Source organism: Ambystoma mexicanum, chromosome 2p (genome assembly GCF_040938575.1).
Source record: "Ambystoma mexicanum isolate Mex_15411 chromosome 2p, UKY_AmexF1_1, whole genome shotgun sequence".
Classification (NCBI taxonomy): domain Eukaryota; kingdom Metazoa; phylum Chordata; class Amphibia; order Caudata; family Ambystomatidae; genus Ambystoma; species Ambystoma mexicanum.
Genome location: NC_090923.1, coordinates 823,632,761 through 823,660,312, shown reverse-complemented (window position 1 = coordinate 823,660,312; position 27,552 = coordinate 823,632,761). Strand labels below are relative to the sequence as shown.

Here is a 27,552-nt window from a genome sequence, read left to right as displayed (position 1 = left end):
ATTTCCCCCGATTGTGTACTCCCTAACAACAGAGCTTTTACTGTTATAGATTGCTGGCCAACCTCGTTCACCTCAAGGGGCATGCCTCTTGCCAGTAGACCCATTTGCTTATCCTCCAAACTCAGAATTAACAGAACCAACAAGAGAGGTTTGGCCAATTAAGTTGAGATTGGGACTACAAGGGGTTCCACCCTCTGACCCCCAATGACATCTGGGAAATCATGAGAATCCAGGACTTCCTTATCCAGAGTCGAGCCAGAAGGCTGACAGAGGTTCTATCCCTCCTGACCCTCATGAGTACTAAGGAAAGAAGGGGAAAGGGAAACAGAGGTCCATGGCAGGAACATGTTATTGGACTCTGAAGGATGAGAGTTCCTCGACAGTGGAAAAATAATCTCCAATTATGACAAAACGTTTAAATGCCTGTAGTCCACGTAGGGAACATAAAACTAAGGCAAGCTGGTACAAATATGTCTACATCCAGGGATTGACTTGGCTCAGAATATAGAATGCCTGAAGGGAGACAGGATTGTTTTCCAAACATGAGAGAAACTAGTGGGCCACCTCAGAGAGAGAATGGGATCTCATGCACACATTTGGGTTGATGTAGGTATTTGTGATGAGGTTTTGGTGTGGCCAACAACTACGTCTCCACTGAGCTGTGGGCACGAAACCCTTACAGCCCGGGAACTGCAGAAAGCTGCTTTCAGTTTGAAAGCCTGCTTTGAATTAAGGGGGTGCATGGGTAGATAACTAAAGCAGGGTTGCTTTAACCCTTTAGACTTGGACAGGTGCTCATTACTAATGGAATGAAGATCTGGAGAGAAGCACATCACGGGCAATTGAGAACAAGAAAAAACTGCTGCTCCTGCAGGATGTGGAAGGACCAGTCGATCAGGTAAGTGTAACTCTGCAAAATTACAACCAAATGATCTGGAATGTGATTGCCCAGGTGTTTGAGGTGCATCCTGGTCCATGATGCTGCATAAACGTAACCATGCATGACATCCTGAACTGTGAGCCAAAATGAAAGCAGGTGGGTACTCCCTGAAAATGTAGAGATTTGAGACAGGACTAGAATGTCACAGCATGATGTAGGGGCTGTGACACCATCCACAGGGAGGACTGAACAGTGCCCCTATGGCTCCCACCAGCTGCAATTGAATGTTAGATGACATGACTTCTTGGCATTCAGGAGACATCAAACTCTGGTTAACAGGTTGCAGACAAACTGGCTGTCCACTTCCATGTGATGGAAAGACAACACATGGCTAAACCAGCTAGCTGAGGTTTTGGTGTAAAGGTGTACCAAGAGCATTCATGAGACTCACAAGCTGATAAAGAATGTTTGAAAAGACCATGTGAACTAATTAGAGGTGGAAAAGAAGAGTCCTCAATTGGCACAGGCCCCATAAATCAAAAATTGAAAGAAGTATTGGTCGGAACGAAGAAATACATTAACCCCTGACTTAACACAGGGATTAAAGATGTAATTGTACCCTTACTGAAGAAGACAGTAAGGGTTTGTCTTTTGACCTACAGGCTGGTGCAAGGAAGGAATGCTCAAGAAGGCTCTGCAACCAGAGAAAGGATGGAGAACATGCCTTGTCCATATTCCTCTATTACTACATTATGATGCAGCACTTAAGGAAGTGGTGGGGTCAGGTAGGGAGGGCAGGGGGATTTCCCACATTATTAAGTATGTGAAGTTTAAGGAGAGTTTAAAGAAATTCAGTCTGGCTGGCATTTTGGGAAGGGATATTATTAGGTTTGTGAAGAAGGAAGATTTGGCAGAGTTCAATGCATAGGTGAGGACAGCATGGGGATTTTTTGTAGGTAGGGGTATGGTGCTGGACCCTGATTTGTGCCCGAGTCGGAGGTCACAATGCATGTTTAGAGATTTTGCATCACAGGGGTGCTCCAGGGTTGAGGACTGTTTGGGAAAGTGTGATTGTGCGTGCAGGATAGTGTTGGTCAAAGGGAGTCATAAGTGCATAGTTACAGTCAGATAAAGCATGATCAATAGCAGAGGCATGAATAGGGGAAAGTGACAGGAGGGGGAGGTCTTTACGTCATCGGGGCAAGGGGGCAAGACAGAAAAGCTTACACTTCCTCTTGGTAATTGAAGGGTGGGAGAGTAGGAGTAAGCGGTGGAGGAACTGAAATGTTAAGTACACAATGGAGTGTTCAGATGGTCAGGGGTCAATGGAGAGACCAGAGGAGGTGCGCAAAGTGGAAAAGAAAACAAGAGTGTTCCCATTAGAGTGGGTAGGCTATGGTTGCAGTGAATGGCCAGATGGGAGGGAGAGTGGGAGGCAGCGTGGGAGAAGGTAGCAGAATGTGTGTGGAGAGCCGCTAGTGTAGCAGCATCATAACAGGCGATCCAAGTTTCACTGATAGCAAGAGGGCAAAGTTGAGGATGATAAGAGTTGAAGTGGTCAGCGATGTAGGAAGACTTATTGCAGAGGGATTGTGTATTCCAAGGCCAAGTGTGTAGGAGCAGGTGTTGTTCATTAAGCAAAGGAAATAGATGATGTTGAAGGTCCTGGGAGACCAGGAGCATCTGGTTTGAGGGGTGCCGGTACAGGGGGAGAGGAGGGAAATCAGAAGAGGGTACAGTGAGGTAAACAATACACTGAATTGTGGCTGAAGGCTATTAGGGAAGTAATGGAGTAGAGGGAGTACAAGGAGGGATGGAGCGAAGTCAAGGAACATGATGCAGGGTAGAAGAAATAGTCAAGTGAAGAAGGAGCTCAGACCAAGAGGCACAGGTTAGGGCTATGAGTGGAAAGGAAGGGGGAAAGGTTGGCTAGGAAATAGCAGGTGAAAGTTATGAGATGGGCTAGAATGGGGCTATAGGTAACAAAAAGGCAGTTAACAGGACCAATACAGGGATGTTCCTTGGATCATTGAGTTACGAGAGCCCTGCAGTCAATTAAGTGTCACTGGGTCGTTGGATTCCTATGCATGGAAGCAGAGGTCAGGCAAAGGGCAAGCACAGCAAAGTTCTGGCATGAGAAGAAGATCTGGCGCTAGGCACTTTCTGTCCCCAACAGGCCCAAACCGGGAGTTGCCCTTTGCTACTTTTGTCCCCTACCTGCCCGCGCCAACGCTGAATACCCAGAGGAGACTCAATAACTAGGGAGGCAGTGTTTCACTTGAATCTCTGGGAGCTAATCTGAGTGCTCAAAAATGGCTTCCACCCTTTGAGGCAGGATGCAGACCAGGTCCTGCGTGTTATAGACCCAGAGAGCTTGGTAATGGGGGCAGGACCATCAGATAGTGCACAGGATCCTCTGGGAATGCAGGATTAGGCACATAAATGACTTTAAAACAAAATTCTGCTCATAGGATCCCCATCAAAAACCATTTCATGGTTAACTTAGGAACAATTATAGTTTTAGTGTGTATAACAGTAAATACTGCTGACACATATGAAATCAGAAAAAACAAATACAGATTAGAGGTGGGACAATTGGTCAGGAAATAGTCCTTTACTGGTGACGGAACTGATGACATTGAGCTAAAGGAACATTTCAGTGTGGTCAGAATACAATCCCTCCTTGATCAAGTATGAGATCTAATTATGTGCGTCGGCCTCGTCTCATCGGAGACGAGACGAGGCCGACACGCGTAATTAGATCTCATACTTGATCAAGGATGGATTGTAACCCGAGATTCTGCGGACTTCCACTTTGCAGTGTTCTGAGCTGGATTATAGCCAGATGATAGCAATTTCCAAACTGGATATGTGACTATAACATATGCCTTATTATTTTGAAAAACGGCTCTATTGAAGCCGAAACACGTGTAAATGCAAAAAAGGCACCAAAGATATTTGTTCAAAATTTACCAATACAAATATTTGAAAATGAACTTTTTGTGGCCCAGTTACTTTGGGCCAAACAAACAAACTTCTCGTATCCACGGAGGTAGGGGTAACTTGGTTCCTCCGACAATTTTTCACACCTACGCAATACACACAAACAAAGTAAAAAATAGTTCACTGTGCATAATAGTGCTGTTTGTTCCACAACAAAAAACACCCCGTAATCAGCCTTTTCATACCCACAAAAATAACATTGGTGTTAATGAAGGTTTTTAATTTTTAAAGAGCAACGTACCTTCACATTTGTTGTGTCGCTTTCTCGATACACGCAGGCTACGCTAGTCATTTCTCAGTTGATAGCAGATGAATGCAACAAAGACTAAAAAAGGGACTAGAAGGGCTCCGGTGTAATAAGGGAGCTTGAAATAAATGAAAGATATAAAGGGAGCAGTGGAAAAAGGAGAAGTCTGTGGGGGGTGCCTGTAGCCCCACACGGAACGCAAGCTTATACCAGCAAAAACAGCCGGCCTTATGAGCAGGGTGATGGGCTGGCAAACAGGGGTGGTATGGTCGGCTGCCACATAGACAGATCCCTGAAACACGTCTCCATTTTTACTCACAGTTACTTACTGAGGGAAGTCCAAGCTGCTTCACGCAGCATCCTATCATCAGATGCGTCTCGCTAAGAGTTATTGAAGATCTGACACAATTACCTTATTACAGGTGAGTTGTGACATCAGACCTAGTTGCAATAGGACATTTATATGTACTGGGACGGATCTGAGGATGTCTTCTCTTCTTCCCTGGGGGAGACCTTTTCCTGGGGCCAGAGTGGTGCACCCACAGTAGAATAGTCCCCCTGGGGGTGGTGCACTGAGGGCGGATTACATGGGGAAGGAATCACCCTATGGGATTAGGGATGATCATCACCAGAGAACGTGGTATCACCCTATTTTGCCACATCCAACCCCATTTCCAAGTACAAGTCCTCCTGCTCCCTCCCTGGATGCAGCTAATATATATTGCTGTCAGACTAGCCAAATTAACCTATGTGACACCAATGAAAAAACAGATAATACAAAGTATTGTGCATGTAGCCAAACTAACCTACATGGCAAAACTGAAAGCCCAAACAATATAAAGTATTATGCATGTAGCTTTAAGGATGGTACTGTGATGAAGAAGATGGCCAGGAGTACAAGGATCACTTGCGAGAAACTGATCGAGCTGTCTAGTTTCCAAAGGCCAGTGATTGGCTCTAAGGAATACATGATGCGGGAGTTCCAACGGAGTACAAGCTCAGACTCAAACAAAGGCACTGGAGAGACGCGACAGAGGGAGAGCCGTACACCAAAAAGGAATAGCAAGAGTCATATACAGACGCGAGACAAAGCGCGGAAGAGACAGAACGTGCAACTGGAGCGATGCCTCATGCTGCAGACCTTGGGGGATGCCTGGGAACCGCTGATACCACCAAGAAGGAACCAAATGGGTACATGGGTTGCCCGGGAGCTGTGAGAGGTCCGGGGAAGCATTGGGTGAGTTAAGGGACTGGAGAGAGAGGGTCTGGGACCCTAAATCAAACGAGAGACAGTTGCATACTTGGCAGGAGAGTGAACCAAGCGGATATAACACACTGGTGCGAGTTTGGGACCCACACCCAAGAGAAAGAGGGTCTGGGACCCTAATAAAAGAGAGGGTCTGGGAGCCTGAAGTGAAAAGGAGACAGTTCTATACTTGTCAGGAGAGTGAACCAAACGGATACAATGCAAGCATGCAAGTCTGGGACCGAAACCCAAAACCAAGAGGGTCTGGGACTGTGATGAAAGAGAGGGTCTGGGACTCTGAATAAAATGAGAGAGAGTTGCAACTTGGCAAAAGAGTGATCCAAGTGGATATACCGCAAAATTGCGAGACTAGGAGCCACACCCACATGTGAAGCCAAAGTCTAAAGCCAAGAGGGTCTGGGACCCTGGGAGAAGAAAAGAGATAATACAAGCGAAAACAGTTGCTTGGCAAGGGAACAAATTAAACCACATAAAGTATTGCAAATCTTGGACCCGCACCCACATGAGAGGTTACAGATAATGACTTAAAATAAGAAGAAGTGTAGGTGAAAGGAGCACAACCCTAGCATTGGGATCCTACGCCTGGTAGCGGAGCATACCAAGCTGGTAGGATACAGGAACTGGGAAAACAAGCAACAGTTCCTCATAAATTATTCAGAGACTTCCAATCAGAAGAAGTCTAGGGGAAGGAGCACAACCCTAATATTGGAGTCTTGTATTTTGGAGCATTATTTTGCATCACATTTTGCTAACAGTGAGGCTGAGAACCTTTCTTTTGGTTGAAAGCACAATGAACACTTTTTGCTTTGAGAAGAGACCATCCTTGAACAGTTATTTATTTATTTTAAATTTTTTAAGTGCACATCACCCTTGGGCATCGAGGCGCGTTTACAACCAATTACACGTAGGTTAAGGAAAGGAGTGAGTGAAAACAGTACAGACGGACAAAGTCAGAAAGAAGTTCTAGGTTTTCAGTGCCTTTCTGAAGACCCTTAGATTATTAGATTATATTAGATTATTTTATATTAATAGATTATTTTATATTATTCATTTTAGGGACAGAGGAAGGTTTTGGGGCACGACGGGGACAAACTTTTTAGTATCACACTTCCTGATAAGTTCATTAGTTTCCTTTGGGGCAGGGAAACCCCACTTAGCTTCAGGGATAGAGAGGCATTTTTCCAACCCTCTTTTTATTACTAAAAGTCTATGGGCCTCATTAGGACCCAGGCGGTAAGGGGTTTACGGCAGCGTAAATAGCGCCGACCCTTACCGCCTGATTCCGAGGTCCCTTAGCGCCATGGAGGTTTTAACACCTGCTTTTAGCAGGTGTTAAAATCCATGGCGCTAAGGGACCTTGTTGTTAATTACGCCACCGTAATTTACGGTGGCGTAATTAACGCCTTCCCCACTCCCATTATGCCCTATGGGGCAAAAATGGGAATGGGGAAGGGTAAATGGGTTAATGGGGACTTACCGCCCCGCCAACCTCGGAATGGGGCGGTAAGTCCGCCAACCACCATGGCGTAAACGTAGTTTACGCCATGGTGGTAAAGGTACGACCCAGGCGGTAACTTACCGCCTGGGTCGTAATGAGGCCCTATATCTAAAAACATGCACCATTTTGTCCGAGCCTTACTTCTGCACCCTTATGGTACATTATTTTTTCTCCATGCATTCTCACTATTAGCATTATTATTATTTTTAATAATGTGCTCTGGTTGTATGAGCGTCTATGGTACTTACTTTGTCGAGGATAGAAGTGGAATAACTTCCCTTTCACAGTGACTGGTGAAGGGGTGACCGCACATTTCCCGGGCGGTGCCCGTCTGCAACAAAAGAGACACAAGGGTTAATGCTCACAGACAAAAGGGTCTATGCTCACCGGTTACGTTTGTTTATTCAATTCCCAAATTCATCTTTTAAACATCATTTTCCTAGCCCAGATCAAATTGTCCTGAATCGCAATATGGTTGCTGACCTAGTCAATAGGATAGGAATCTATGATGCTAATGTCGTACAACCCACTGTATGTATGGGATTTCTAGAGCATAGCTAGGAATGGGATGCTCTACCAAAATACAATGTGAGGGATGTGTACAGAGTTTAGAGGGTGGGGGAGGTACATGTAACATGTTACAGCATGTGGAGGGGAGCATTTCCGGCCATTCACAGTCAGTGTCAGATGAGGTGTTCGTTGAAGAGCAGAGACTTCAATATCCACCGAAAATACAGGAGAGAGAGAGAGAGAGAGAGAGAAAGATAGTCTGACTGATGGAAGCAGTGTATTCCATAGTGATACTGCCTAGAAGAAAGCCTTTCTTTTAGTTGTCTTCTCTTACTTGCATTTCTCGTTTTCCAGGCTTTGCATTATAAGGAATCTAGAATAGACCATGAGTGTTAATGTTAATGTTAAAGGTCATTTGTACCGCGCACTATCACCACCGGAGTGGTCCCCTGGCGCTCTGGCGGCTCTGAAAGAGGGAGGGAGGGTGGGTTAGTGGGTGGAGGCTGGAAAAGTGCAAGATTGCAATGATGTGCTGTTGGCAGCCTCAGCCCGGTGGTTCCGTCGGCTGGGCCTGGGGTGTATGTGGCCGGTAGTCGTGTGCTGATGTGCGAGTCTATGTGTGTTTTTGTTTTGTTGTTGCAGTGTAGTGAAGTTTGTGCGGTTTGCTGCGCTAGAGGTTTGTGGTTGTGTTTGGTTTGGAGTTGGAGAGGTGTATGCAGAGAAGGAAATTTTATAGTGGTATTGGTTAGTTTGTATCTCTATCCTGGACTGAACCGGTTGGGCTCGTGTAATCTTCCACGACGGGATGCTTGTACAGTGTTGGCTTCCGGTGTCTGCAAGGAGATTGCCCAGTGATTGAGCAGGCCGCTTTGTGAGTTTTTTACCTTTGTGATGGCCTTTGATGAAGCACTGCATTAATTCAGTTTCTTTAATATAGGCATAACAACAGTATTGTCCTCACCCAGCTGCTCCCTGTGTCCTCTCTAAACATGGTGTTATGTTCTTGAAATGGTTGGGGTTAGTTGAACTTGCTTCTGCTGAGATTTGTGGTTCGGGGAGTAGCTTTCCTGCAATGGGGTCAACTTCTTGTTAAGTGGTGCATGCCCATCTGACTAGGGGGAGGGTTCCAGCTTCTCAGCCTTTAAGAAAATCAACTTACCACTCATTTTTCCAAACAACCCACAATAACATGCTCCTGATCAATGTTAATGTGTCTCTAGAGTCATGTTAGCGGTTGCGTTTAATGGACCAGTGAAGTATTTTCATCGGAAATGTAGTCAAAAGGAGCTTAACCGTGTGAAACACGTGTGTACTGGTTGAAGATTGTTTAAACACGTAACCTTTTTGCGCTACTTGTGAAATAGGAAAAAAGCTCTGATGAAAACATTGTACTGATTGATTATACTCATTACCCAACATGGTTCTGGAAATAGAGGTGATAGGAGTTTCCTCCAGGAATCTTGCTGGGGTGTGGATTTGGTTACCAGCATAGGTTAGATGGGTAGGTAGGTAGCTTTGGCCAAGCAACCAAGGCTGAGCTCTCAGGAGGGGGAAAGGAAGTAAGGTGGATAAGCTACTTGGAAACAGATATCATTTTGAATAAACACTGTCCCAAATAACGTACATTTCTTTAAGAATGGTGAATTAAATATGTTCAATGACGGACCCTGTTAAAGGAAGGAGGTCCAGAGTCTTAAGGTGGAACCACTTACTGCCTCTTAACCTTTTAGGTTAGGGTCGACCACAGAGTATGTGCACAGTAACATGATTCGCTGTCCTTGAGTGCTGTTCTTTCTTGATTAATTGGTGCCACAGGGGGATGCCGTAGTAGTCTCAGTACAATGTACAAGAAAAGGTAGCACGCGCCCCTGTCTAGATAGAACATAGCATGATAACCTGTTTTTTGTTTTCTTTTCCCACTTACAGACAGAACTACCTTTTATTTTTAGGTTGGGAGACGAGCAGTGGTTGATTGGCTGATCAGGTGTGGGCCATGATGCAGAGATGGTGCCACCTTACCATCTTGTTCTTGGAGGCACAGGGTCTCAGTTACACTGCTTACAGTCCTTCTGTGAGGATCAGCTGGTCAAAGCCAAGATTTGGACAACGCTTTGGTTAAAAGTGGCACGTAATGAGACAGATGGCACTCGCTGGCATGAAGTCTTCAGACTCTGGCTCTCTTTCAGAAAGGGAGAGGATCTTCGGCTTCTTCTAACAGCGCGTGCAAAGGCTTGGCTCCCAGGCTAGTGGCAGCTCCAACAGCCTGGTGTGCCGGCTCCCCGAGGTTTCTCTGGCTGCTGATGATGAGGCATCCTCGGGTTAGCATGGGCGAGGAGCTAGAGAGGACCAATCAGGAAGGCTGGCTACACTGCAGACTGGCCCAGTAAAGCAGATGAGCAGCTCTGGTGGCAGATGAAGGGAAGTGTTGGTACTCACACGGCATTTATATAGGGTAGAACATGTCTGTGCACTGCAGGAATGCTACAGCTTAGCCTTAGACCTTTAGGTCACAGGGCCATAATTCCATTCCCTGTTAATCAACTTTCTCACGTGACATGAAGAAAATATTGAAACGAATGTAGTGCCCAGACCCTCCAAACCCATAAGCATGGAGATTTCTAGTAATACTAGTCAATATCAGAGGTGAAGGAGAGATCAAGCAGCATCAGAGTCTCTGCTTGCACCCTCATCTAGCGCCTTTCTCATGCCCTCTTTGACTTCGGATTCAGGGGGGTGAGCAGCCAGAGTGCTCGTAACCTTCTGTAGTTCTCCACTTGATGTTAACTTAGTGTTTTACAATCTTTTTTTTAATAACATTTCTAGAAATGTATGATGTCAAGTTGGTCTGTCATTACCAAGTTGTCTGATTCGAGCTTCAGGCTTTAGATATGGTGGATAAGAGCTCTATTCTAACACGGAGTGTATTAAGCATGTGTACCCGAGAGCGCATAATTCTACTTACATTGTGTAGATGCTCACAGCGCGGGCATGTTGCGGGGGTCAGCTGGACAAAGATCCAGGAACGCTGCTTTGGTTGAGGGAACTGCTTTCCCTGCTTGTGTCCATTGGCTCGTTTTTAGTTGTCTTAGTTTCCTTTTGAGAAGTCTGAGGTCTGCAACCTTTGGCTCTCCAGATGTTTTGGATTACAACTCCCATCAGCCACGGCCAGCCTAGTCAATGGTGGGTGATCAATGGTCAGTGGCCAATGGTTGCAGACCTCTGCACTAAGGCATACCAGCACAGTATGTATGTATGTGCCTTCTTTCTGCACTATTCCAGGCCATAACTTCCATAATGTATCTGCTATCTCTCTGCACTTGTATGCAAAGCACATATCGTCCACCACACCACAGGACGCTGTGCCTGGAAGTGTCTTCTATCCAGGGTACTGCAAAGCTAACTGATTTACGTTATTGGGATACTGAACCACAGCTGAATGCTCTTTGACTAGCTTTCAGAATTGCTCAGCGAGATGGTCAAAGGAGCCCAGCATGCATTGAAGGAAGAGAAAGTATGCATTACTTGGACGGATCCACTATCTTGTACATCGCTCCTGCAGCAACCGCAGCACTCGGCGTCCCCGTCGACAAGAAATACAGTTCACCTAAGAGTGGAGAAAAGACAGAAAAGTAGAATTACTTTAGGTTTGGGCTGGGAACACATGTTCAGTTCTGTTCATGCTGCAACCTCAAGCGGCGAACCCTCAGCCCCACAATCAGCATGAGAATATCCTGATGACATAGGAGGGATGCTATGCAATGCAACGACACAGTGGCTATAGGCAGATTTCCAGTAGCCCTTATAGACATGAGCCTACTGATGTACTCCTTTTAGGTCGGATTGCTGGAACACAATAGTTGGGATCTGTTGTCAAAGGTAGCATTCAGGTAATTTTGGTTGCATCCTATTTCTGCGAGTAGTCCCTTCTGTGTAGATTATGCAGTAGCCAAGTACTTGAATCAAGCATGAAGCATCCACCGTAAAGCTACAATCATTGAACAAAGACAGGCCCACCCACCATCACCTTACTATGAAGTATATAGTGGGGTAAAGGTCAGGATTGAGCCTATAAAGCTGTGGTGGGTGCCCACTCGCTGCCGTTCCTCTGGCTACACCATGGGCTGAGGCTGGATTTCCAATGGGACGCTCCTTTCTTCAGAGCAATCCTTTCACCCATCAGGGGCTCCTTCACAGCTGTATCCTATGATAGCCGTGACTCGCCTCTGAATTTGTATTCAATAAAAGTAACATTTCCTATAGATTTGGATAGTTTCCTGGATATGAATCACAAAGCCAGTGCCATTAAATGTCACTCCTACATTTCTATTAAGGAATCATAGCATTCATGATTTTTTGTGATGTTGAAACAGTGACATTTTATGTTCACAGATCCATTTTAATCTACATGGTTTTTGGAATGTGCTTTTCGCAATGATCTTGTGGTGATGCAATGCTTTAATACAATGAAGCCTTTCCTTCTATAATCACCAGGGCTTTAAACCATCGACTTCCTCTTTCACTATTAACGCCTTATTGTTTTTTCTCACTTCTGTCCTCCAGCCATTTCATACATAGTGTTCTGTTTGTAAGAGCCTGGCTGCTGTACTGAACAATTACTCAATCTGAGCTTTCTGGGCGACCTTGCCCAACCAAAACTGGAACACCTGAATTTTGTGTGGCTCGAATAGCACAAACTGTTCAAACGCTCCTGGCGATTTGCCTCCCAGGGGCAATAACTGAGGGTTCTGCGAGGGAGGGCAGGTTACTGCATCCCTCTTAGGGCCCTGTCACATGCCTCTGTGCCCTACTGGGGCCTGGCAGGCTCCCTCTTGGCACTGAGGCATATCATTGCCAGCGCGTGTGTTCCGTAGAGAGAAGCTGTGCATTGTTCTTGGGGTTCTGTAGGGCGGGGTAGAGTGGGTAATCTTAAGAGCTTTCGGGGTCTGCGGCACAAATACATTTGAACCCACCAAACCCAAAAGAAAAAAGGAAAGGACACAGAATCTCTGGTTGATTAATTCTTAGCTATCACAACCCATAACTTTTTATGCTGCCCCCATCACCATCAAATTAAGCATGGGTATCCCTTTCAAGTCCCCTTACACCCCCATCTTTTCTGGAATCAGAACAATAAACAGCTCTCTAATGTTAGGATTCTTGTGTTCTGGAATAGGTACAAGACACTTCTTATTGTCATTGGTTATTTATAATGCGCTTGGTACCCAGAGGTTCCTAAGCACGGATCCGGGGATCGAGCCTGTGTTGCTTTGTACCGTCTTGTTTCCAAGGCGAGCGCGTTGCCCCTGAGCTATCCTCCCTAGACTTAACAACAGCAACCACGAGGAAGATACCTTTGCTGCAGTATAGGGGCAGGCCACATAATATAAAAGGCACACATACCCCAGCATAGACACAAAATACATAGTCTTATAGCATGCAAAAGCGTTCTGTCTTGGAAGACAGATTGGAAAAAATGCGGAAGGTACAAATACCACAGCATAGACAGTGGATACTGATTAAAATCTAGCTCAAGGGTTCACATATGCAGGCATAGAGCGACATTAGAAGAGGGCTTTATTTTTCAGGTAGTGTTGGCATTCGTGAGCTAAGTAACACGTGCTTTGTGCTATGCAATATATCAACAATCACTCTCTACAGGTTAGGCATTATCTTATTACATGAGTTGCCCAGGATCACAAACTTTGGTTAAAAGACAAAGCTGGGATTTAATCACACTCTGCCATTTCTGCACTTCACCAAATTGATTGCTAGCGTATTTACAGCAAGGTGCAATTATTTGTGAATGTTTTACTTTCATGAACTAAAATAATTCCCTGTTCTGTAGACCTGCCCTGAATGATCTATAAACTGGCACAAGAATGCAGAGCTCTGCAACAAACGGTTAACACACATACCTATTTTTCTGAGCTATCATGGCACAAAAACATATCAATGCACTTTTAATCTTTGGTCACACAGCGGCCAATTTAAGGCACAGATGCACTGTAGCCAGTGAAACTTTGGAAAACAACATCATTGCTTGATGAGACATGATCAGCGATGTTCAGAGAACTCTGGGGTCCAGCACACAAGTCAAGGGACCACGCGGGTGGACCGCACCCGCCCACTTTTTTGAGAAGGCGTACACCGTCCACCCTTTGGATTTAAGGAACAAACAAATATATACACTTCTTCACACACTTGAAGTGTGGAGCTCCGCAGCCGGGCCTCAAACCCAGGTCGGGCAGTTGAAAGCAGGCACACATAGAGGCAAGACTAGAAGAAATCTTTATGGACGCTGTAAAATGTCTCCATTGTTCACTTCTTGTGACGTCACGGCCGAATGCGTGTGTCACAGTCACCCCACTTTTTTATTTAGGCCTTGAGCCTTGCCAGAATATGATCGAAAGGCCATGTTGGCTTGGGAAGCACTGTAAAGGAGTGTTGTCAAACTCAAAAACTTCCTCAGCAGATGGGCCTCGGGGACCTGTACTATACTGTGCCCCAGTCATGAGTGCCCACTTTGATTTTCAAGATGGAAGCAACATTCCCCCTGTCCTCCACCTGGAAGACGTGTTTTAGAGCACTTTTTGCAGAAGGAATTCGAAAAAACCTAAAGGATCTATACGGTCATCTCAACATATGATATCTCCATAACAGTCACCTAACCTGCTGTGCTACCTTACAGATTTCTGATTTTGGGATTGTCACTCAACTTTAAAGAATGCAACATTGCAGGTGTATTCCTGATACTGTGCCAAGTCACTGCATTGGCAATAGAGCAGTTCATGTACATGGCTTAAAGCCAATCGTGTTGTATCTCTTGCAGCAGTGACACTGTGTGCAGTCTCATTTGGGAAGTACAATTGGCAGCTGAAAAGTGAAAACATCTCTAAGGGTAAAAGTGTGGTTCCTGTTGCTGGAGAATAAAAGGGGCCGTTTCCACCTGTGCCTTCCTGTACTCTGAGCCTGTGGTGCCAGTTATTCTGAGGCTGGGCTGCCTGGTTTGTGTAATTCCCTGATTATGACTCTTGCTAGGCCGGAACCAGCAGGTGCCTCTGCCACGTGTCAGGGTGAAAAGTTGAACGTTCACACTGGCAGTGGGAGTGGGGGAGAGAGGAAAAAGAAAGAGGGAAGTTAGAAAGAACACACAATGCTCCCCAGTATCAACTCTTAAAGCCTGCCTGATCTGCTTCGCTTAATAATAAAGCAAAGCAGCAACAGGCTGTATCCAGACAGTCATGGAGTCCTGTTCTCCCCGATCCAAAAGATGAGGCCCTAGGCCTAGGCCCCGTGGGTCTATGCCTTTAGACGTCATTGGGTATTGGGAGCAGTGTGAGGTAAAGGGGGCAGGGGGGTATCACCAAAGCTTTGTATCAGTGACCCAAAAAATGTCATGGGATAATTTTGAGGATCCCACTTACTCCTACAAATTGCTCCATCACAGTCAACCCACTGTAGTACAAAGCATGGGCAGGGATTTTCTCAAACAACTGTGATGTGTAAGGAAGGTCAAGCAATGAGACACGTGACACAGGAAAAATGTGGTTCAAGCAAGTGGTGTGTCGGAGATCAGCATCTTCCTGTTGCCCGTGGTATCTTGGCGATAAGGCTGGTTTGATACACATGTTTTGGTCATGCCCATTGGTACAAAGGTTCTGGGGGGCTATCCGACAGAAAATAGGGGCTGAATGGGGTTACAAGTTTGGAATGGGTACCTCAGACATGGTTATTGGGTCTCAATTCTCGCCCAAAGACTACAAAATATGTGACTAAGTTGCTTGACTTATCCTTTATTTTTGCAAAACATAGGATAGCTATGGCATGTAAGAAGGCTGCAGGCCCGCAGTTGGTGGGGGGAAGTTATGGTGGGAAGATATGAAAAGATGGTCTATGGTGGGGCTTCTTTCTGGAATATTTATACTGAATATAAGTTACTCATGCCGAGTTTTTAAATTATATTATGTTGGATTGACTGTACTTGATGATCTAGAATTGTTGAAGATGGGGTTATCTTGAGGTAACGAACTGTTGAGTTGTGTGTCTCATTTTAATCTACTTCTGTTGAACTGTAGGTGGAATTAATGTAATTCCTGTGGTATTAGGTTCTTTCACCGAAAGTAATTACTTCGAAATGTCTTCGAACAATATAGGTATATTTGGGTAAGGGATAAAACGGGGGTGGGCAGGGGAAAGGTTTCGGGAAGGGGCAATAATGAAGGGGGGCCATGTGGGATGAGGAACCCCGCAAATAAAAATAAAAACATTTGAAGACAAATTTCAAATTAATTACTTTTTGTAAAATACCACAAAGTAATTGCTGTCTGTGAAATGGCATGGGACCATTCCTGCCAATGTACTGTTAAGATTAAAATTACAATAAACAGAGGTTGAAAAAAAGTAGGTGTCAGAGAAAGTATTGGATCAAACATCTGCTGGTTCAATGGATCACTTTAGAAATGATACAGAAGTTCCTAATGCAAATTGTGTCGGGTATGGAACCGCGTAAAAAGGGGAATTCAAAAGTCCAACCGCTCCTAATGGGGCAATTCTAAATCATTGAACGCCCTTGTCCTTCCAGGTACTACCTAATCTACAACACAATATCCAAAAATGGTGGCCAACATAAAGATCTAAACCATTGCTTAAGAAGTCCTTAACATCCAGGCTAATCCCTAGGCTAAACACAAATGTTCCAAAACTTCACCAACAAAAGAGTTCACACGTCTTAAACAGAAATTAAAAATGTTTCTCTGGCAAAGTTTCTTCCATGTTTAGACTCTGTCTGCACCCAAAGTTGGTCTTCATGCTTTCAAGTTGCTACTCCAGACCTATCCTAGGCCCTGGTTTCTTAGACCTCTCTTCAGGTTTCCACTTTGCCACATTAGCTTCCAGCTTGTGCCATGAGCATCTCTCACAGTATCGCCGGAGTGTATCCAACCTCCGGTCCTTCACTTGAGCAGACAGACATATCCTGGACCTTAACATTCAATTCAGGTCTTCCCTCCAGACCCAGCTTGATTCACCTATACAAAACCAGTTCTTAAACTCTCTGAAGTATCTTGACCCCCTAATCGCTCCAGTAAGCTAATACTGGTGAAAGCATGACATCTCCTAAAAAGGTGTGACAGGTGTGTTTACACCTGAAATAATCACATACGACAAAATCTTCATGATAGAAAATGATATGCAATTACTATTTGGAGAAGTCAATGCTGGAATGAACTTAAGCTGGAGGATGGGGCGATAGTTACAGCTAAAAACGATCCAAATATGCATATTTTGAACCCTATTTGTATGCAAAAGTCGAAAAAGAGGAGAGACTGGCTTATTTATTTTCTTTGTTGAAATGTATAAAGTACTTTTGTCAAAGATCTGTACATAATTATAAAACAACTGCATGGAAGTTAAATAAGAATAACAATGACAACAATCACTTATAATAAGAGTAGGAAGGGTTAAAGTGAAGATCTGAAAATATGAAATGTGCACTCAAACCCAACAAAAACAGGGAGAGAGTCCCAAAGTAGGGCGTTAGCATGGAGAAAGAACCAATGCAATTGAGCACAAGAAGGATGAGGAGATAATGGAAGGAACTGAGAAGGGAGATGAAGAGGTCTCGTTCTTCACACCATGAAAGGACCAACTTTCCTTGAAGAGGATCAGATAAGCACTTTTAGTGCAATGGTCTTTGTCACCCCAGTCAAATTGTACTTTTGGCACCTCCTGCTCCCTTAGTTTGGAGCAGTTTTGATCTATGTAGGGCTAGAATGGCCCTGGCAGTGACCCTCTGCTGGTAGTGCCCTAGGCAGCTGCCTAGGATTGCCTTATTGTATCACTGGCCCTGCGGAAGAGCTTGGCTGAAAGTGCCAAGAGAGCAGTAAGATGCGGCTGTACAAAGTTTACCAACTGCAGCCCGCTCTATCGTGGGATATTCTTGCATGTAGGAAGACAATATATTCGACCCCATCGCTTAGAATGAGGTTAGGTTACTACAAGAGTGTGTTGCCTTTCAATTATGTGGAGAAAGAACATGTAACCATTTAAAAAACAGATACAAGTAGAAATCGTATGATAGGTCTAAAACAGCACACACCGAACAAAGGTGCAATGAATACAAAATACAATTGTAGTTTTCTTTACATTCTATACATGTAAAGTATGTAGAAAACCAGGTTCTATATTTGAGTAACTTTGTAGCAGGTGTAGCAGAACCTCAAAAGGGAGGGCTTGTAAATTGAAGATTGTAAATATAATGATGGCATTGTTTGTTTGTTTGTTTATTGATTTATAAAGCGCACCAAACCCATGGGTTTTGAGCTATTGAATCATTTGAATTAGGAGATACCATTTAAATACAATAAAGAAGAAACATTAAATGCCCAGACACCAGCGTCGAAAGTAAAAAACAATTTATTAACACGAAAATACCTGTTGAAAATGGAGAAACACTTTGCTTAATAGGGCCTAGTTGGGATGAGAAAAGGAACGACGATGGTAAGAGATGCAACGCCAAACCTTTTTTTTAATAATTTTTTTTTATTTTGTTATTTTCATAATCAACATGACAGAACATATTTCCCCTCATAATCGAAGATAAAACATTGGTCTTCTCCTGTACAGCCGCCCATCATTTCCCTCCCTTCGTCCTACCGAAACCATGCTATATTTATACCGCCTGACTTCCCTTTCCATATTTCTTGATCTACTCCTTGATTGACAATCCTCCTCATGCTTCATTCCACCGAATCCCTCATATCCTCTGAAAGTTCCTTGGGTAGCATCCCTGGGAGACCATCTCCTTCAGGGGTTTGCAGTGGTCCATCCACTTCCTCCATTTGGCCATCGCCGGCATCTCCTCTGTGCCCCATTTCGTAGCCAAGTCCCCTTTTCCCGTAACTAACCCTCTATTGATTAGCTGTCTACCACCCCTGGTGCTCATTACAAAATGTGTAGTAGGGCTACCCTGGGGCACCGCGGTTTCTCACTCCACTCCTACCGTGATAGGGCCTGCAGGATATTCTCCCACTAAGCATTGACTTTTTGGGCATTCCCATATCAGATGGAAGAAGGATCCCACCTCACATTTGCACTTCAAGCATAGCTCATTTGCTGCCCTTCCCAATCTATGTAGACTAGACCTTGAGTAGTACACTCAATGCATTATCTTAAGCTGCACCAACCAGAGCCTTGTGGAAATGTTGACCTCTTTGATCGCCATCTGCGCTTCCACCAATTCTTCCTCTTTCAATATTCCAAGGTTCCACTACCACTTTGCTCACCCCGGGTCTAGTTAATGTGCTGTAAAGTTATTGATCGACTGGTACAAGACCGTAATGGCTTTCTTTCCTATTTTTCCAAGAAAAGATTCACTTCTAGTGGTGTGTGCTCTGGTATGTCCATCTCTGTGCGCAATTGGGTTTGCAATGCGTGTTGTAATCTTATGTGCAAGAAGGGATTCCTTACCTGCAGCCCATATTTCCCTTGTAGTTTGGAAAAATGTATCACATTGTTGCCTTCCAGGACATCTTCCGCCCTGGTATTTCCCCTGTCACTCCACCTACTATGTCTGCCCATCTTGTGCACTTCTGGTATGTTCAGATTTTCCCATAATGGTGCCATCCTAGGAATCAAGCCTTCACAACCCATTGCCCGTGTAACCTCCTTCTTTGTCTCTATGATCCCTTTCCCTGCCGATGGGAGGTTATTACCTCCTGGGCTCCCATACAGTACCTGTATCGGGAACTGGCCCGTCATCCTGTTGGCCTCCAGCCTTGTGTGAGCTCTGTGTGAGCCACCGAACACACATTCATTTGTAACCACCATCTGTGAAGGCCAATAGTACTTGCGTTTGTCTGGTACTCCCAGACCTCCCTCCCACACTGAATTTTCCAAGGAGTTCCCTGTCCCAACATGATCTCTCACAAGATGGAATCGATCCTGGCAAATATGGCTTTTGGCAATTTTACCCAGGTGTTCTGTAATACATCTAGCAGTCTCTGGAGCAAGATCATTTTGAATAGGTTGGCTCTCCCTTTTAGAGTGAGGAGGTGGGTCACCCGGTGCTTGGCGTCCTCTTGAAGCCTTTGCAGGATTGGTTCCAGATTATTCTGCAACAATGTTTGTTCCTCTATGTGTATTTTTAACCCCAGGTAATTGAACGGTCCCCAAGTGATTTAAAGAGGGAACCCCCCTGGGATTGCCTCATCCCCGCCTTTCACAGGGACGTAAACAGATTTGCTCCGATTTATCCTAAGGCCCCTGTAACTCCCAAATTCCTGAATTGTGGCAATGGCTCTGGGGCCCATCTGTTTTGGTTCACTGAGGTATATGAACATGTCATCCACATACAAGAAAATGCGGTCCTCCCACCCCTCTGGCCACAGCAAACCCATCTGGTATTGGTCCGTTCTGATCCTCTACGTGAGCCGTTCTATCACCATGAGAAACAAAAGGGGAGACAACAGACATTCCTGCATTGTGTCCCTTTGAAGGTGAAAGCTTCTGGATGTGTAGCCGTTCACCCTGATTTTAGCTCTGGGGTTTGCGTAAAGCAATTGCATATATTCCATATTTCCCATCCTTCCCATAGGAAGTCCCACCTGACCGAGTTGAATGCCTTCTCCGAATCGAGTGCCATAATGGCGTGCCGACCCTCCACTTCCTTTACTGGGCTCTTGTGATGTTCATTCTGGTGGCCCATCCACGGACAAAGCCACATTGATTCAGGTGGTTCTGTCTATCACTCGTATGAGTCAATTAGCTAGGGTTTTGGCCAGAATGTTCGTTTCGTCATTCAGTAAGAAGATTGGTCTATGCAAGGATATGTTTGTGTATAACCACAATGTGACCTGACAAGTCCTAGGGAGCTTCACTCCGTCCCTACTTTCCTTGAACATCTCCAGCATCGGTTTGGCGACAAGCTCGCTCAGCCTTTAAAAACACTATAGGGGGAGCCTGTTTGGATCTGGAGTCTTTCTGGGTTGCAACTGCCCAATTGCTTCCTGTACTTCCTCAATGGTGGGTTCCTTATCCAGCTCCTCTCTCTCCTCAGCTTCCAGTACGGGCAGGAACACTACTCGGAGATAATCCCTAATCGTGTTTACCGCTGGTCCTTCCCTTTCCCCATTTAGCTCCCAGTAGTAATCCACAAATTCCCCTGCTATCTGCTGTCCCCACTTGTGTCATGAAACGCTGTTCTGCCTTCAAAAGAATACTCTTCCCAGTAACGCAGAGACATTGGCGTGTGCCTTGGCGTCTTTCCCAGAGACATCCGCCATTACGGACTACGTATCCCGGCAGCACTACAGTCCGATCATGTCATCGCGCCTCAGGTGCAATACGGAAGTAGTAGCTTAAAGCTTCCTTGCTGTTGCCGGGCGACGCTCCTTAACCGTCGCGTTCGCCCGGCAAGGCTGCTGTGATTTCTGCTGTTTGCATTTCTCTGTTTTGATAACCGGTTTCCAGGACGCCTGTTTCGTTTTCCGGATTGGTTCGTTGTTTCCAAGTCCCTCGTTTCTAAGCCCGGGTACCTTCACCCCCTTGGCTGCTGTCCCGGATATTTTGACCTTTTTCTAGCATTTTCGGATTACCCACTTGTTTAACGTTACATGTCAAACGCTTGGAATGACACTGAATTATCTGCACTTGTGGTATCTCTGCTTTGGTGTTCCATATCACAGTTACATTGCAGATACACTGTGACCACAGCTGCTGGACCCTTCTCACGGCGTTAGGTGTTCCTTTACTTCTCACGCCTTCTCCCAGCGTTGTTCTCCCCTATTGCCCGCTGACATTCACGCTAATTTACTTTCTGTTGCTCCCTAATCCCCTGGCTAATTTCACCTCTGCTGCTGGCTCAACGCTCTCATCATCCACCACTGGATCCACCTGCATGGACACTGCAGGTTTTGGACTGCCCTCTGGTTCTTCTGAGGATTGACTGAATTTTGTGACTTTTTGTTTCTATCTTGCAAACGGATTTCCTTGGGAACTTTCTTCACTTCATTCAGATTGGTTGTGGACCAACATTTACTCTGGTTTCTTTAGTTGCGCCCTCGTTCCGCCCGGGTCAGGTTATCTCCATCAGAACTCCATCCAAAGAGGGATCCTGAACATCACCAGGCGTATCTTTACGCCACCCAAGGTCAGGCGCAGCCTACGTAGGTTTCTAGCCTATGATTCTGGACTACAAGTAAGAGTTGGGGAGTGTGTGTGGGAGGATTGTTATTTTCTGTTATTCCATAATATGACCAGTGTACCTATGTGTTTTCTCCCACTTTAGCTCTGTTGCTGCCCAGCCTTTTCACCTGAGCCCCTGGTCTGACAGGTTGATTCTATTCTGCAGACCGCGCTCTCTGGGGGAAAATCTCTCCATGAAGGATCCCTCTGACGTTTTAGGACGTCAGGGGATGCATCGTCGGATCCGGTTCGTGACAGATGAAGGAGCCCAAACCCTAACCACATCGTGGTACGATGGAACCTGCAGCTGATCCAATTGCTGCGGTTATGCAGGCCTTTGCTATCCTGCATACAGATATGGCCGCAGCACATGCATCACTCCATCAACGTATGGACGTGATGCAGAGCTTGGTACACCCGCTCCCCACAGACGAGGAGTTCGGGGATGGGGCAGCCACAGCTCCACCTGTCCAACCCCCTGCCCTGAACCCTGCCCAGGCCCCAATTATCTTGCCTGGTCCTTTCCCTTTGGCCCCTCCTGAACAGTTCACAGGGGACCCTAAAACCTTCCGGACCTTTGTAAACCAGTGCAAGCTGCACTTTCTTTGTCGTCCTGCAGCTTTTCCAAATGCCACCTCCAAGGCAGCTTTCGTGCTGTCTCACTTGGGGGGTACGGCGGCTGCTTGGGCTAATCCACTTCTGGAGTCCAACGATCCGGCCCTGTATGATTTTGATGCTCTTATTTCTGCTATGACTCTGGTTTTACGATGCCAGGTACAAGGCATAGGCCTCCGATTTGGAGCTATTAGCTATAACCAAGGGAAACAATCATTGCTTGCGAATCTGGCCCGCTTCAACCAGCTAGCAGTAAAGACTTCTTGGCCTGAACAAAAGAAGGCTTCTGTCTTCTACAAGGGACTTTTGGATGATTTAAAGGACGCCTTGGCTACCGTCCCTTCCATGCCCTCTGGTTTTTCGGCCTTTTTGGAGTTGGTTTTACAGGTGGACACACGCCTTACTCAAAGGAAGGGCGAGCGTCGGTTCCCCGATATGCGCACAGGCAGACCTGAAGCATCCTCCAATATTGCTTCTGGGGAACCAGAACCGATGCAGATCAGAGCCATACGTGGTCCCTTATCAAAGGAGGAGAGAGAGAGAGACAAATGCATTTCTATTGTGGTCAGACGAGGCATTTCATACGGGTTTGCCCAAAACGTCCCGTAAAGCATTCGGGGAACTCCAAAGCCCGTCCCTAAATAAGGCCTCTGGGACGGGTGAATTTGAGAAGGACCTTGGTAATTCCCCCGTCGCCTCTCATATCTTTCTCCCTATGACTTTTGAGTATTCTGGATCTGATCCGGTGGTTATCCCGGTTATGATCGATTCCGGGGCCACAGGGAATTATATTGATGTTACTCTGGCTAAGAAACTAGGGGTGCCGATACATACAAAAGCACGTCCTGATGTTGTACAAGCCGCAGATGGCACCTGTTTGGTGTCTGGTCAGGTCACAGAACAAACGGACCTAATTCGGTTAAAACACATGAAGGACACACCAAGGAACTCGTTTTTGACCTCATCATGGCACCCGAATTTGGGGTTATTTTGGGACTACCCTGGCTTCAACTCCACAATCCGTCGATCAACTGGGTGAATCAATCAGTGACCTTCTTATCTCCGTATTGTCAGAATACCTGTGGAATAATCAAAAATGGGGCAACGTCCGCTCGTTAATAATAATAATAATTTCGCATTTATATAGCGCTACGAACCCTCAGGTATCTGAGCGCTGCTTATTATTACCCACGGTGTGTAGTGCTCATTTATCAACCTCGGAAGGATGAAAGGCTGAGTTTGACCCTGCCGGGATTCAAACCTGCGTTAGCAAGCTCTGCACGGATGTCAAAGCGAGCGCTCTACTCGCTGTGCCACTTGACCGGTTGTGTGGCTCTTTTGTCCGGGGTTCCTTCGATAAGTGCCACGCAACAGGGGTCTGTCTCGGTCCTGCCTGATGATTATTGTGATTTGGCCGATGTGTTTGACCTGACCCTTTCGGAACAATTGCCTCTGCCTAGGGAGTACGATTGCCCCATAGAGCTTGTTCCTGGTGCTACGGTTCCTCATGGCCGTCTTCATTCTTTGTCCCGCCAAGAGGGGGCGGTCTTAAAGGACTACATTGAGAAGTCACTCCGGTTGGGTTACATACGTCCTTCTCGTTCCCCAGCGGCTTCCCCTATCTTTTTTGTGCCCAAGAAGGGTGGGGAGTTGCGCCCTTGTGTGGACTATACGGCTCCAAACGAGATCAAGATAAAGAATCAGTACCTGCTGCCCTTAATCTCGGAACTGCTCGACCGGCTGTCTTCCTCATCTGTTTTCACCAAATTAGATCTCCGGGGTGCGTACAACCTGTAACGCATCAGGAAGGGGGCTGAATGGAAGACCGCATTGAAATCCAGATAAGGTCTCTATGAATATTTGGTGATGCCATTCGGGCTTTGCAATGCCCCGGCAACCTTTCAACACTTTATCTACGACGTGCTTCGAGATCTGCTGGATTGTTTTGTGGTCGTCTGTTTAGATGATATTCTCATCTACTCCGATAGCATGGAAGAACATGTACAACACGTCCGTACTGTGTTGAGTAGACTCCGGGAGCCCGCCCTTTACGCCAAACTGGAGAAATGTACTTTCCACGCTTCCACAGTGGAGTTTCTTGGTTTTGTTTTGTGTGCTCAGGTGATTCACATGAGCAATGCCAAGATTGAAGCCATATTGGATTGGCTGGTGCCTACATCGGTGAAGACTTTGCAGTCATTTCTTGGCTTTGCAAACTTTTACCGGCGTTTTATAGCCTCCTTCTCAGATATTGTTAAGCCTCTTACCCGGCTCATTAGTCCCTCGGTTCCCTTTGTATGGGGAATGGATGGTCAGACAGCGTTCCAACCGCTCAAAAGTACCTTTACATTGGCACCTGTGTTGCAACATCCAAACTCCTCTCAGCCGTATATAGTGGAAGTGCTATTTTGTCACAGAGATGCCCCACAACGCAACACTTACACCCTGTGGCCTATTTCTCTAGGACGTTGACATCAGCAGAGAGGAATTATACCATCACTGAACAGGAACTATTGGCAATCAAGGGCGCTTTCAAAGAATGGTGCCATCATCTTCTCGGGCCAGAACACTCAGTCACAGTCTTTACTGACCATCACAACTTGCAAGCATTAACACGTGCCCAGTGTATTAATGCTAGGCAGGATTGGTGGCATTTGTTCTTTGCTATGTTCTGCTTCATAGTGACCTATCGTCCTAGGCCTTTGCATGGGAAAGCGGATACCTTATCAAGGTTGGGTGGTGAAGCTGGTCCCGACCCCCCTGTGCTTCCTCTACTACAGAAAGGTTTGGTTCTTTATGTTTGTGCAATCTCATCCCCTCTGGTGGATGGAATCCGATGTTGGGTGACGGACCATCCGTTGGAAGTTCAACAGATGGAGGCGCATACAGTTCTGGGTCTGCCCTATGTGAACGATTGTTTGTACATACCAGACACCAGATCTCGAATACTTGCACTGGAATGGACCCTCAAAGCCCGGCTGGCCAGTCACACGGGTCAGCGCAAGACTTTTGACCTATTAAAAAGATGGTGCTGGTGGCCATATATGAGGAAGGATGTCACCGATTATATCATGCGGTGTGCTTTGTGTGCCCAGTCTAAACATCCGACTGGTAAACCGTTGGGGCTATTGCAGAAAATGCCCATACCACAAAAGCCGTGGACCATTATTACAATGGATTTCGTGGTGGAAATGCCACCCATACAAGTGTTGACCACGCTATGCATGGTAGTTGACAACTTCAATAGGATGACACGATTCATACCATGCCGTGGGGTGCCTACTGCAATGACTCTAGCCTCCTTGTTCTTTGATAACATCAACCGGTTCTTTGGTTTACCTACAATTATCCTCGCTGATCGGGGTTCTCAATTCTCCTCGCGCTTTTGGTTGGCACTCACACAGTTCTTGGGCATCGATCCCCGGGAAGACTGCAGAGTCTAAAAACGAATCTGGAGATCGGTAAGATTGAAACAAGCTGTAATACAGTAAGCTTGCAATGTGCAATCCGAGAAGTCTCTGCTCTAGCAGGCTGGTGGTCATCGGATCAGTCATCAGTGAACAAAGACAAGGACAGTGTCTCAAAAGGGCTCTCTATCAGTTTCTGAGGGTGTATCGGCCGACCCCCAACTGTTCATCTGGGGTTGGGCTGGCAGAGGTGATGTTCAAGAGATGCCAGAGAGGTCTTCTACCAGAAACCGGGGAATGGGAGCCGGCAGAGATTGAGGATGACAGTGTGGCTGAGGAAAGAAGAGCCAGGAGTGAAGAGGAGAACATCCGAAGAGGACTCAGGCCACATGAGCTGGTGCCGGGAGGCAAGGTGATTGTGAGAAACAGGGATCCACAGAAGAAGCTGTTGCTTCCATATGAACCCTTCCCCATGGACATGGTGGCAGTAAAGGGATTAATGTTAACCGCATCTGACAGAAGTGCCACAGTCATGAGAAATGAGAGCTTCTTCAAGAAGATCGGGGAGACCCAGCAGCCAGGTATGTTCCCCAGAGGAGGGTGTGCTGAAGAGTCTGACAAAGGTGGAGAGACTGACCATTCTCATATCTCCCTGGACCAGGGGGAAGGAGGTAAGGAGAGGCCGAGCTGGGAAGAGGGCCGGTGGTATCCACAATGTGCTGTGAGGGGGCGACCTGCCCACCACAATGACTATGTGCTGGACACAAGAAGTAGGCCCTGGACATTGCTCGTAGTGACTCTTTTATTCTGCTGTTATTAATTGCCAATGTTATGTGGTGGCAGGTTTTCTTCACTGTTTTTGTTGGTATGAAAAAGGAGGATTGTGGTGTGTTGCTTTAGGATACACAAGTGATGGAGTGGTGTAACTCCATCACGTGCGAATAACGGGGCGTTACCACGATGCGACAGAGCACTCGCAGAGCTCGGACAGACTACAGCTTGTCCTGAGTAGTGTGAGAAACCAGAAGGTGTTTCACCCACTAGTCCCCGGGTATCTGTCATCCAGGTGGCCAGGACATGGCCATCGCTTTTGGATTCAGTTCCTGTGGGTGGATCAGTGCGGCAGGATCACCTGGGTGAGGGGTCTTTGGGGAGTAAGACGGTGAATGGTTAGACACAGTATCTCCTTCCCGATAATACCTTTACCCCAGCCTACCCTGTAGGATATTTAGGAACTCTGCCCCCCCCACCTTTTACAACATGAACACTTTCACACGGACAGCCCGCTATGAGAGCAAACAGACTAACACCTGAGCAGTATACCTGATGTGTCCCAATACAATGGTCAGGCAATTACTGACCATCACACACACCTGACTTCCATTAAGCTTCCTCACATGGATAAAAGGCAGAGCATGAGAGCACATTCTTAGCGAAGCAAAGCACAAAAGGAAACAGCAGTTTCAAGAAGGCAGTTTAACGATAGAAGAAAGCCGGCAAAACAGAAGGGGATGGAAAGAAGGGAAGTTCCCTTGACCTTTTCGACAAGGAACCCTTACTTTCCTGAAACCGCAAGAACAGAAAGCGTATGACCAGGCAACCAGGCTGGCGAATCCTGCATTGTGTGTCAGAAATACCCGGGGCCCTCCAGTGTCAATAATCAAGGTGGGGAGAAGCAGCATTTGTAGTGGTACTCTCCTTGGCTCCAAGAACTAAGCAGCATCAGTGAAATCAACACAGGTAAGATCGGTCTGTGTTGAAGCCAAGGTTGCAAACAGCAACATTGTATGGCGAGTGCTGGAATGAACATTGCTAAAGCGCGTGTGATAAGAGACGGAAGTAAAGTTGAACTGCTGATGCGTGATTGAACTTTCAAAGCAAGATTCACTACCTTTGACAGAGTGGTCCGGCACTGTGTGGGTGTTCAATCGAAGGTCTCTGCAA

The 27,552-nt window shown here is 46.1% G+C and overlaps 1 protein-coding gene across 1 annotated transcript in view; it reads right to left on the bottom strand.

Moving 5' to 3' along the window:
* Positions 1–27,552, bottom strand: part of LOC138566832 (HHIP-like protein 1) — a 506,279-nt gene that overhangs the window by 13,081 nt on the left and 465,646 nt on the right. Inside the window, exons 7-8 of the mRNA XM_069644523.1 lie at positions 10,928–11,009; positions 7,144–7,226 (exon numbers count right to left, since the gene is read on the bottom strand). Coding sequence (XP_069500624.1) covers positions 7,144–7,226; positions 10,928–11,009 — 165 coding nt within the window. The remainder of the gene's footprint in view (positions 1–7,143; positions 7,227–10,927; positions 11,010–27,552) is intronic.